Consider the following 12,484-nt stretch of genomic DNA (forward strand, 5'->3'; position numbering starts at 1 on the left):
TGCAGGAACAGCCCTTTATTCTGTAGCACCGGGCGCTGTGCTGGACAGTACAAATGCTGCAAAATCCAAGAGGAATGTCATACAAAAAGGGGCGCTATCAAAATGGGAAGCAGGGAACCAGGGACAGCTGCTCCTCCCGGGGGAACAGGCTGCTTGCTGCTACAGCACCAGGTGGGTGCCCAGGTCCCAGGTGCTGGCTGTGAGCTGCCCAGCACCCTGAGGGCATGGAGCCCCACTGCTCTGCCCACACTGCCAGGAATGTCCCAGTGAAACAGCAACGCCTGGCACTCAGCCTGTGCGTGGGGTTGCTCCAGATGCAGGAGCAGGGTCTGGGCCTCAGGCTGGTCTCTGGAGAGGGGAGGTGCTGGTGTCATTACGACGTATCCTGTGCAGCTGCCGGCTAGTCGGTGCTGGCCAGCAGCTTGCTCAAGCACTGGCGGATGTTGTCCTGGCCCCGATACACCTTCTTCATGCCTCGGGGCAGGTAGCGGCAGGAAGACAGGTTGAGGTAGCTCAGGGCAGGACAGCAGATGATCAGGGCACTGTGGGGGAAGCAGAAATGCCTTGAATTGCACCCCTCAGCGACATGGTGCTTCCCCCTAGACTTTAGCCCGTGGAGCAGCAGACCCAGAGCAGAGCAGAGCCATGGTGGGAGGCTGACGGAGGCAAGGGGCTGGCCCACATGCAAGTGGTGGCACAAGAGAAGGTGGGAACTGAGCAGAAGGGCCCAGCCAGGAAGAGGTGGCCCAGTGGGGCAGGGAAGAGCCAAGCAGGGCCGCAATGCGGAGGGAGAGCGGGGCAGTGAAGGGACTTGGGGTGCAGAGCCCTGCGTAGCAGGAGAGGCTGGTTTTCGGGGTGGCATCTGACAGGGGGAGAGGAGGTGCAGCAGCTGAGCTGCGAGCCAGCCACGCACAGAGTCACTTACACACAGCAGCTCTCCTGGCAAGAGGGAGGACAGAGGGCAGCTTTGCAGCTCCTCCCCAGGGGGGAACACAGCTGTGGCTGATGAGCCCCAAGCCTGGAAGTGCAGAGGGCTCCCAGCTGGCTGTGCGCTATGCGGATCTCCCTCTGCCTGCAGCCCTACCAGCCCCTCTGCCAGCACTCACCTGACAGTGCTCACAGTGACCTTGGTCCCGGTCATATTGAGGGATCGCAGGGCTGCCCGGCCACTGCCCTGCCCAAAGGCGGCCATGGCAAGCTCCAGGTCACGCTCGCTGAAGCTCTGCCCTGCCAGATCGAGCTCCTGCAGGCTGTGGTGCCACTTCCAGGTGAGCAGATGGCTGCCCTCCGAGGGCAAGAGCAGGTGGTTATCGCTGCAATATAAGCCCAGGTATAGCTGCTCTAGATCTGGGATGCAGAGAGAGATACAAAGTTACTCAAGAGAGTTAAGTCCCAGGCTGACTGCGAGGAGTTCCAAAGGGATCTCCCAAAGCTGGGTGACTGGGCAACACAATGGCAGATGAATTTCAATGTTGATAAATGCAAAGTAAGGTACATTTGAAAACATCATCCCAACTGTACATATAAAAATGATGGGGTCTAAATCAGTTGTCACCACTCAAGAAAGATCTTGAGTCAGTGTGGATAGTCCTCTGAAAACATCCACTCAACGTGCAGCGGCAGCCAAACAAGGTAACAGAATGTTAGGAACCATTAGGAAAGGGACAGATAATACGACAGTAAATATAATGCCTCTATATAAATCCTTGGTTCACCCACCCCTTGAATATGGCGTGTAGTTCTGGTTGCCCCACCCAAAAAAGATACATTAGAAAGGGAGAAGGTTCAGAGAAGGCCAACGGAAATGATCGGGGGTCTGGAATGGCTTCCGTCTGAGGGGAGATTAAAAGGCCTGGGACTGTTCAGTGTGGAAAGGAGATGGCTAAGAAGGGAGATGACAGAGGGCTGTAAAATCTTGACTGGGGTGGAGACGGGGAACAGGGACATGTTATTTACCCCTTCACATAACCAGAACCAGGGTCACCCAATGACATTAACAGGCAGCAGGTTTAAAACAAACAGAAGGAAGTATTTCTTCATACAACGCACAGTCAGTCCGTGGAACTCTTTGCCTGGGGATGTTGTGAAGGCCAAAAGTGTATCTGGATTCAATAAAGAGCTAGATAAGGTCCTGGAGGATAGGACCATTAATGGCTATTAGCCAAGCTGGTCAGGGATGCAGCCTCATGATCTGGGTGTTGCTAGCCTCTGACTGCCAGAAGCTAGGAATAGATCATGGGGGATGGATCACTTGATAATTGCCTTGTTCTGTTCATTCCCTCTGGGGCACCTAGCATTGGCCGCTGTCGGAAGACAGGCTGCAGGGCTAGATGGGCCATTGATCTGACCCAGTATGGCCGTTCTTATAAGATGGGGAGGGTTGCTTTAGAATAACTATATCCTCTCACATTTTCACAGCACCAGGCACCCCGCCACATTTACAATGGTGTCAGCTATGCTCAGGGCACAGGGCAGGGAGCTGGGACTCCTGGGTTATAGCCCCCTCTCTGTGCCTCAGTTTCCCCACCTGCAAAAGGGTGCTAATGACACCACTTCCCATTTGCAGAGCGCTGCGAGCACTACAGACCCACAGTTCTCTATACACATGGAGTATGAGCTAGCTAGCAATCACCACTGCCTCTAATCCACCTCTGTCTCTAGTCCTCCATGACGTTATTCAGAAATCCCTCAGTGGACTTTGCTCAAGCCAAACTCAGAGACCTTTTCTCTCTCCTCCTTGCTCCCCAGCTCCTTCCTCCCTTCTAACCCTGGCCGCCTGCGTGCCTCCACCTGAACTCACCGCCGCTGGGACAAGAGCCTTCTCCTCTTCAGCGGTTGCTCTCTAGAAGAGCCTTCAGTGCGTCCCCTGTGTCTCAGCAGCTCTGCAACTCATCTCCGCTCTCGGCCCCCTCACTCTGCTGCTGTCCTTTCCGACGGTATCACGCACTGACCCTGCACAACTCTGGGGACATAGCTGGCAGGAAGGATGCTGTGCAAAGCAGGACCCTACACCTCTGGAAAGGCTGTCCTTCTCAAGGCTCACCTATTCCAAAGCCCTGCTGAAATGCAGCCACTTCTGGGGTGGACAGCAGCTACTATTCCACAGAGCCCAAGGGCCCCCGAGACCTAGGCAAGGCAGGTGGACAGCAGTGCTTCCTCACCTGAGTGCTGCACAGAGGGGCTGGCCAAGGGCCAGGCACAGAACCAAAGCTCTCCGGCGTCTACACAGTGCTACGCATTAGGCTCAGGGCCTCACCAGGAGGGCAGAAAGACTGTCCCTAGCTGTACCAGATGCACCTGTCCTCCACACAAGATGCCCCCCCCAAAGATGGGGACTCCAAGGCTCACCGGGGCACGGCAGCTCCTGCAGCCCCTTGGGTGTCACACGGAAACAGCCCCGCAGGTCCAGCACCCGCAGCTTGGTGGAGGCCTGCAGGATCTTCTGCAGGACACTGTCACTGACGAAGGAATAAGAGGTAGTGGCCAGGCACAGCTCCTCCAGCTGAGGGAAGCCCAGGGAGGTGGGGGCAGACCGAGGGCTCTGTTTCAGGGTCCAGATCACATTGAGCAGACGTAGCACCTGGAAGGGAAACAGATGGGGGCAGGAATGACCCACCAACCCCAAGACAACAACCTCCCAGTCAGCCAGATTGGCTGACAACGATGGCTACCGGCAGGAGCAACCCCTGGCCTGCTCCATGCAGGGCTGCCTCAAAGAAGAGGCAGCAAACATTGGGCAGATGCAACTCCTGATGCATCGATACAGTGCAGCCCATTGACACCAACACTACAAAAAGAAGGATTCTAGGTGGACTCCTCCTGAAGGTCGAGACAGCAGACTGGACTTCTACATAGAGTGCTTCCGCCGACGTGCACGGGCTGAAAGAGTGGAAAAGCAGCATCACTTGCCCCATAACCTCAGCCGTGCAGAACACAACGCCATCCACAGCCTCAGAAACAACTCTGACATCATAATCAAAAAGGCTGACAAAGGAGGTGCTGTCGTCATCATGAATAGGTCGGAATATGAACAAGAGGCTGCTCGGCAGCTCTCCAACACCACTTTCTACAAGCCATTACCCTCTGATCCCACTGAGAGTTACCAAAAGAAACTACAGCATTTGCTCAAGAAACTCCCCGAAAAAGCACAAGAACAAATCCGCACAGACACACCCCTGGAACCCCGACTTGGGATATTCTATCTACTACCCAAGATCCATAAACCTGGAAATCCTGGGTGCCCCATCATCTCAGGCATTGGCACCCTGACAGCAGGATTGTCTGGCTATGTAGACTCCCTCCTCAGGCCCTACGCTACCAGCACTCCCAGCTACCTTCGAGACACCACTGCCTTCCTGAGGAAACTACAATCCATCGGTGATCTTCCTGATAACACCATCCCAGCCACTATGGATGTAGAAGCCCTCTACACCAACATTCCACACAAAGATGGACTACAAGCCGTCAAGAACACTATCCCCGATAATGTCACGGCTAACCTGGTGGCTGAACTTTGTGACTTTGTCCTTACCCATAACTATTTCACATTGGGGGACAATGTATACCTTCAGATCAGCGGCACTGCTATGGGTACCCGCATGGCCCCACAGTATGCCAACATTTTTATGGCTGACTTAGAACAACGCTTCCTCAGCTCTCATCCCCTAACGCCCCTACTCTACTTGCGCTACATTGATGACATCTTCATCATCTGGATCCATGGAAAAGAAGCCCTTGAGGAATTCCACCATGATTTCAACAATTTCCATCCCACCATCAACCTCAGCCTGGTCCAGTCCACACAAGAGATCCACTTCCTGGACACTACAGTGCTAATAAACGATGGTCACATAAACACCACCCTATACCGGAAACCTACTGACCGCTATTCCTACCTACATGCCTCCAGCTTTCACCCTGACCACACCACACGATCCATTGTCTACAGCCAAGCTCTACGATACAACTGCATTTGCTCCAACCCCTCAGACAGAGACAAACACCTACAAGATCTCTATCAAGCATTCTTACAACTACAATACCCACCTGCGGAAGTAAAGAAACAGATTGATAGAGCCAGAAGAGTTCCCAGAAGTCACCTACTACAGGACAGGCCTAACAAAGAAAATAACAGAACGCCACCAGCCGTCACCTTCAGCCCCCAACTAAAACCCCTCCAACGCATTATTAAGGATCTACAACCTATCCTGAAGGATGACCCAACACTCTCACAGATCTTGGCAGACAGGCCAGTTCTTGCCTACAGACAGCCCCCCAACCTGAAGCAAATACTCACCAGAAACCACATACCACATAACAGAACCACTAACCCAGGAACCTATCCTTGCAACAAAGCCCGTTGCCAACTGTGCCCACATATCTATTCAGGGGACACCACCACAGGGCCTAATCACAGCAGCCACACTATCAGAGGCTCGTTCACCTGCACATCCACCAATGTGATATATGCCATCATGTGCCAGCAATGCCCTTCTGCCATGTACATTGGCCAAACTGGACAGTCTCTACGTAAAAGAATAAATGGACACAAATCAGATGTCAAGAATTATAACATTCATAAACCAGTCGGAGAACACTTCAATCTCTCTGGTCACGTAATTACAGACATGAAAGTTGCGATATTACAACAAAAGAACTTCAAAACCAGACTCCAGCGAGAGACTGTTGAATTGGAATTCATTTGCAAATGGGATACAATTAACTTAGGCTTGAATAGAGTGGCTAAGTCATTATGCAAGGTAACCTATTTCCCCTTGTTTTTTCCTACCCCCCGCCCCCTCAGACGTTCTTGTTAAACCCTGGATTTGTGCTGGAAATGGCCCACCTGGATTATCATACACATTGTAAGGAGAGTGATCACTTTAGAGAAGTTTCAGAATAACAGCCGTGTTAGTCTGTATTCGCAAAAAGAAAAGGAGTACTTGTGGCACCTTAGAGACTAACCAATTTATTTGAGCATGAGCTTTCGTGAGCTACAGCTCACTTCATCAAAATGTATACTGTGGAAAGTGTAGAAGATCTTTTTAAAAGATTAGTTTTTAGATTGGTTAGTCTCTAAGGTGCCACAAGTACTCATTTTCTTTTTTCACTTTAGATAAGCTATTTCCAACAGGAGAGTGGGTGGCGGGGGGGGGGGGGAACCTGGATTTGTGCTGGAAATGGCCCAACTTGATTATCATACACACTGTAAGGAGAGTGCTCACTTTAGATAAGCTATTACCAGCAGGAGAGTGGGGTGGGGGGAGAGAAAACCTTTTGTAGTGGTAAACACCCATTTTTTCATGCTTTGTGTGTATAAAAAGATCTTCTATACTTTCCACAGTATGCATCCGATGAAGTGAGCTGTAGCTCACGAAAGCTTATGCTCAAATAAATTGGTTAGTCTCTAAGGTGCCACAAGTACTCCTTTTCTTTTTGCGAATTCAGACTAACACGGTTGTTACTCTGAAACCTGGTTCCCATCATGGGGATAGGAGGGCACAGGAGGATTAAAACAGCCAGTGCAGACCAACCCTACCTCCTCCCCTCCCTGCCTGCCTCCCACGAGGTGACAGGCACCCTGCTCCAGGCACTAATCCGAAGACAGAGGGAACAAACAGATCCTGCACTGTGTCCTAGAAAGAAAAGGAGTACTTGTGGCACCTTAGAGACTAACCAATTTATTTGAGCATAAGCTTTCGTGAGCGACAGCTCACTTCATCGGATGCTAGTGTCCTAGAACTGGCTTGGACAGGCTCTAGCAGCGGGCAGGAAGGGGTTCCTCTGAGGACATCCTGAAGTCCTGTCCCAGAAGGGGGCGGATGGCAAGATCTTCCCAATCGCAATGGGCACAGTGGGAGAGGCGACCCCTGCTCAGGGCCTTCCAGAAACGAACCAGGCCCTGGATGTGCACTGGGAAGGCAGGTGCAAGGCCCAAGCATTTGGGGATAGGAGCCAGGGCCGCAGGAGCCAGGCAAGGTGCTGATGCAGCTCTCAGTATCGCAAAGCTTGGGGTGCCCCGGATCTAACCAGTGAGCCCCAGCAGCGTTAAGCAGAGCCTTGCCATGCAACAACATCAGAAGAACTCCCTCCTGATCACATCGGCCATGGCAGCGCTGAGCACAGCACCAATAAAACTGGCCATGCCCTGCAGCGTACACTACAATCGTCTAAGCTACATCTGTCAAGATGCCCAGGGAAACTGGAGAAGGGGTGAGCTACAGACATTACCTCAGTGGCACACACTGCTGGGGTGGGCAGAGCTCCGGGCAAGGGAAGAAGCAGATCTGAAGGGGTGCCTGGTACCTTGGGTTTGGGAGGTCGGAAGGGGTCAGTGTGGGAGAAGGCAAGGCAATGCACGGCCATAAAGCAATGCCAGGACATACAGGCGTCAGGATATACAGGCGTCACCTGCTGAAAAGCAGCTGTCTGGCTGTGAATGCCTGCGAGCCCCTCCTCCGGGGACTGCCCACCCTCTCCAGGGAGAGAGCACCCAGCGGTAGGGGACGCCCTCAGGCGTCAGGAGATCTCTCCTGGCTGCAGGGGCACACTGGGGCAAGCGCACTGCATTGAACCGAGCACCATTTGGAGCCATGGGTGACCACACAAGCTGCTAGTGCAGTGGAGATGCAGACCAAACAGGAAAGGGTCAGGAGAATGAACCTACCTGAGCTTCCGGGAAGCCTGTTAAACCAGAACTGCCATGTGTCCAAGGGCAGCAAGCATGGCACTGCCCGGAACCACCCAGCAGGGGAAGGAATAAATTAGCATTGGAGCCGCAGGGCAGCAAAAGGTTACCAGGGTAGGGGAAGCAGAGGGAGGAAGATCAGAGGAGGAGCATGCAAGTAGGGAAGGAGAGCTCACGGGTACCTGCAGCTGCTGGCAGGCTGCCTGCAGCTGCTCTACTGAGAGTTGAAGGTGCTGGCTGCTCTGCTTGATCTCCGTGTTCACCTCCAGGAGCCGCAGCCCAAGGCAGCAACCACTCTGCAGAGGGGGCGACAGGTTCAGAGAATGAGGCACTCCCTGCTGCTCTGTCAGTCTCCGTGCCCACCCGCCTTGCTGAACCTTCCCAATGTGACCCAAGCGTAACTGAGGCAGTGACATCCGCAGATAGCCTGCAACAACAGCCCTGAGAGGTATGATCTGCCCTGTTCATCGCAATGGTGTGTTAACCCTGAAACCTAATGATACAAAGTGAGATGCTAACCATTTCACAGCTGATCAGAGCTGCCAGAAAGAGGAATGATTACAATGGAAATCTGAAACTGACTCCATGGCATCTCATTTCAGAGTCATGAATGGAAAGGTCCCGGCTTGTGGGCAGAGCCTGGGAAAGCACCACTCCCAATTCAACGCCCGCCTCTTGTTGTTCCAGTCTCAGCAGAAGCAGCTTCACGGGTCTCATAAGCCTCTGCCGAAGCAGGCTGAGAAAGAGTCCCATCCCACACACGTATGGTGCAGTCCAGCTCTGACAGGGAACGCTCGGGCAAGGCCAGCCCCTCTACAACTCCCACTCCCCAGGCGGTCTTTGCCAGGCTTACCGAGAGCGTGGTGACGATGGCATTCATCCGGCTGCTGTACGTTAGCCAGAGCTGCCGGATCCGAGAGCCAGCGGCCTCCAGAAAGCTCACCACAGCTGAGGAGTCAACCTGGGAACAAACCAGAGAAGGCCACCCAGGGAGGGGTTACTACCCAGCACTTGGCAGCGACATCCTGCACAATGCTCAAAGCCATAGGAGGAGGGGCTGGCTAATTAGCAACAGGAAAAGATCCACTGCTGTACACAGCTGCTGGCTACGGCAGATTAGGACGCCCCCGTCTGGGCCAGGGTAAGGGGCTCGTCAAGCCATGTCTGGGAGGGGGCTGGGCGCTGTCCCATGCAATGGAGTTGACAGTCTCGGAGCAGGCGCAGTGGGTTTGACTGGCTGTAGCTCAGTGTTCTCCCATTCCTAGGGGACCAGAGGGCTGGCAGATGGTTCCTTTCTGGCAGGGCACACAGTGCTCCCCGGAGGGTGAACGGGGAGACTTTGGCAAACCAGTAAAGTGCCTGAAACCACTATGGCTTATTGCTAAAAGCAGCCAAGTCAACGGGCTGTAAATTGGCCAAGTCAGCAGGCTTAGCTTAACCAAGGTGTGGGGGGGGTGTCTTTGGATGCCACAGAGAGGGCAGCTTGACCCCGAATCCTTTCTGTTAAGAATTGTGTTGAAGTGGCTGATACATGCATTTTAGAAGATCAGGATGTGCCCCAGGAATGTCTACTGGGGGCCTCAAGGCTGCAAACTCTGGAAAAACCCACACCTGGTTAATCAATAATCATAAGGAACCTTTTGCTGGACCACTGAAACTGCTTGTAACAAGTTTCAGAGTAGCAGCCATGTTAGTCTGTATCCGCAAAAAGAAAAGGAGGACTTGTGGCACCTTAGAGACTAACCAATTTATTTGAGCATAAGCTTTCGAAAGCTTACGCTCAAATAAATTGGTTAGTCTCTAAGGTGCCACAAGTCCTCCTTTTCTTTTTGCTTGTAACAAGTTTTCTTTAGGGGACATGTCTAATGTATAAATAAGGGGGCAAAGTTTGAGGTAGTTGGACTCTTTTTGGACTCTCCCTCTGGATACATCTTGCAGTCCCCACCGCAGACGGAAGATTTGGCCACCGGAAGCCTGCAGCTGTGTCACTTGAGAGCCACACTCAGCTTTGGTAATTATCAAGGGTTGGGGTGTTTTACTAACCTTTTGCAGACGTGTGTAAGTGCTTGAGACTAAGTAAAGTTTAGCTGTAAGTGAAAGCACTCTTGTGTTGTCCTGTTTGTGCCAGCTATCTATCGGTCGGATGGCCGTGTCTCCCCTGATTTATTCCCTAACACCACCTCGCACCGAGTAAAAGTTACCAAGAGCTTTGGGTTGAAAGAACCCCGGGGAGCAGGGGGCTGTGCAGGATGGGCCTCACGACACATTTCCTAGTCTCTCACCCACAGCAGGTAGCAACAGTGACGTGGCTGCAGCATCGCCCCGCAGGACGGCACCCTTGTATTTCTGGGAGGGCCTCAGGGGATCCCTGGCCAAAACTGACCCCCTCTCCACCCCGGCTCAGCAGAGCCCCACACACCCCTACCTGGGAATTCTGCAGGTTTAAGCTTTCCAGCCGGGGGCAGCATTCGGCCACTGCACTCAGGGACTCGGTGGTCACTCCACTGCAGTGGGTCAGCTTGAGGGATACGAGAAGGGGGCAGGACTCCGCAAGGGCCTGTAACAAGAGAGGGTGGTGAGCCAGCCAGTCCTGCCATCCCACGAGCAGACCCTGTAAAAGGCAGGCTACACGCAGGCTGGGGGATTCACGTTCTCCACCTCGCTCCAATTAAATTCTTTGCAAAGAAGACGATTCTGATCTCAGTTCTTCCAGGCTGACAGGGGCTATGTGACTAATAGCAGAGAGGGCCCCAAACTTGGAGCCCGAGGGCTGGATATCCTTTGCATGAAAAGGACAGAACTTTGTGCCACTGGCTCTTAGTTGCAGAAAGCCTCCTGTTCTTAGAGCTATGGCTACATCTATCCAAAACCAGGGATCGGAGCGGGACAGTCGGTGTCCAAGGGCAGAAGGGCATGATATCATGCCAAACTGAACCCTGCCTTCTCACCTTCAGGACAACAGGCACGTGGCTCTTCCAGTGGCAAAGAGCAAAGTCCCGGAGAAGTGAAAACCTGCATGGAGGAAACAGAGTTAATCTGGCTGCCGAGCCAGCATACATCCAGCTGTCCAGAGGACGGTATAAAGGGAGGAGGGGAGAGGAGCAGGAGTAGGGGCAGCACAACGTACAGCCCCTACGGGGAGCTGGAGTGGGAAAAAATGTGGGGGTGACACAGCAGGAGAGGGCCAAAGCATGTGTCATGCACAGGGGATAGGACACCCCCCATCTATAACGCAGCACCCACCTGTTCTGGACCAGCCACTCCATCGTGCTGAGGATTCTTTTCTCGGTCTGGGGAGGCTGCTTTTTGCCAGGCTCCACCCAGCAGAAGCCGATTGACACCTTCTGCCACAGCATGGGATTGGAAGCTGCCCCGTACCACAGCCGGCACACACGGGCCACCCTGGGGATGGAGACACCCGTCACTGCAACGGCACATGCCAGGTTAGACAGGCAGTGGAGGTGGGACTAGAGCCATCTCAGAACAGAGGGCCCGCAGGGGCCCACTGCCAGGGGGTGAGAGCCCAGCTAATTGTCAGGCAGAGCTTTTCAAGGGGGTAAGACCCCCTTCCCCCAGCCCTTCCACCTGAAACGTCGCTGGGAGCCCCCCGGGAAATGCCCCTCAGGCTGGAGTGGTGGCAAAACAGGCCGCGTGCGGGCTCCAGGGCCTCTGCCCATGGAGAGTCGGTGATGCACACACTCCATGAGTGTCACTGGCCACCCACTATCCACCAGGCCCTTGCTCTTGGGCTTTCATACCTTGCACATTATAGGGCCAGCTGTCCATGCCACTGAGGTGCCCGAGACTGAACAAGAGGTACCACTGGCCATCTCCACTGAGGAGTAGACTCCGGCCCGTCCTCCTCCTTGTTGAGTGCCAGCACGCACTGGTGATGCCCCTTAAGGCCAGAATCAAGCTACTGGGTCAAATTCAGCCATGGAGTAGGAGGCAGCAACACCTGGTGACTTCAGCAGGGATCTGCAAGCGCTTGCCCCAGGACTGACTTTGGTCCCAGGTGTCCTCAGTCCGCTGGTTTACAGTGGGGTTCTGGGGACTGAGATGACAGTGTTGGGGGTTGGTTTGCCCCCAGCGACACCCTGGACTTATCAGCCAGGCCCTGCTCTGGGAGGTTTATATTTCGGCTTGGCAGAATTCACTTTTTATTCTTTTTAATTCTCACAAATAATATCAATGGTCTAGTTAATACTTAGTCCTACCAGGAGTGCAGAGGACGGGACGCTCTGACCTCTCGAGGTCCTTGCCAGTCCTACCGTTCTTGGATTCTGTTTATTTTTAAGCCTCTTTTTAAGACTTTTACCAATTTACGTTTTCACGGTCATGTGACATTATGGGGGGCGGGCGTTGAGCACAGACAATAATTATTAAACAAAAGCAGCAGTTGAGATTCAAAAGTTAAAGCTACCTAAGTGGCACCTCTGCTCCAGCTCCCTCAGTGCCAGTATTACGACACGCTTTATACAAAAGGGGCATTTCTCTTACTTTGCCCGTCTGTACACGCTGATTATTAGCACTGGGAACACCTTTTCCTCGGTTTGTGGGTGTGCATGCTGAAATCAACGTTTACCACTGTCTACCAATACAAATCTAATCTTTCCAAGCCCATTTAGATTGGTTCAAGTGCCCAGAGGCAGGGCACCTGCGCAGAATGTCCATGTAAGATTCCCCTGGGGATACTGGAGGCCCATAATGCAGGGGCTGCAGGCCAACCCCCTGAGGCCTTGAGCTACCTCACTACCCCATCAGGTGGGACCCAGGAAGGTGGAGAGACAGGAGGGG

General features: G+C 53.3%; 1 protein-coding gene across 5 annotated transcripts in view; it reads right to left on the minus strand.

The window, feature by feature from the left end:
• Positions 1-12,484, minus strand: part of FBXL6 (F-box and leucine rich repeat protein 6) — a 16,923-nt gene continuing 4,439 nt past the window's right edge. For 4 of the 5 annotated variants that reach the window (XM_073329862.1, XM_073329863.1, XM_073329864.1 and 1 more), the window contains exons 3-10: positions 10,931-11,089; positions 10,636-10,699; positions 10,113-10,244; positions 8,541-8,648; positions 7,870-7,983; positions 3,349-3,580; positions 1,107-1,347; positions 1-542 (exon numbers count right to left, since the gene is read on the minus strand). In XM_073329862.1, the coding sequence (XP_073185963.1) occupies positions 401-542; positions 1,107-1,347; positions 3,349-3,580; positions 7,870-7,983; positions 8,541-8,648; positions 10,113-10,244; positions 10,636-10,699; positions 10,931-11,089 (1,192 nt within the window). In that variant the 3' untranslated portion in view covers positions 1-400. The remainder of the gene's footprint in view (positions 543-1,106; positions 1,348-3,348; positions 3,581-7,869; positions 7,984-8,540; positions 8,649-10,112; positions 10,245-10,635; positions 10,700-10,930; positions 11,090-12,484) is intronic. The other variant, XM_073329865.1, reaches the window with a different exon arrangement.

This window comes from Lepidochelys kempii, chromosome 2, assembly GCF_965140265.1.
Source record: "Lepidochelys kempii isolate rLepKem1 chromosome 2, rLepKem1.hap2, whole genome shotgun sequence".
In the NCBI taxonomy this organism is placed as follows: Eukaryota; Metazoa; Chordata; order Testudines; family Cheloniidae; genus Lepidochelys; species Lepidochelys kempii.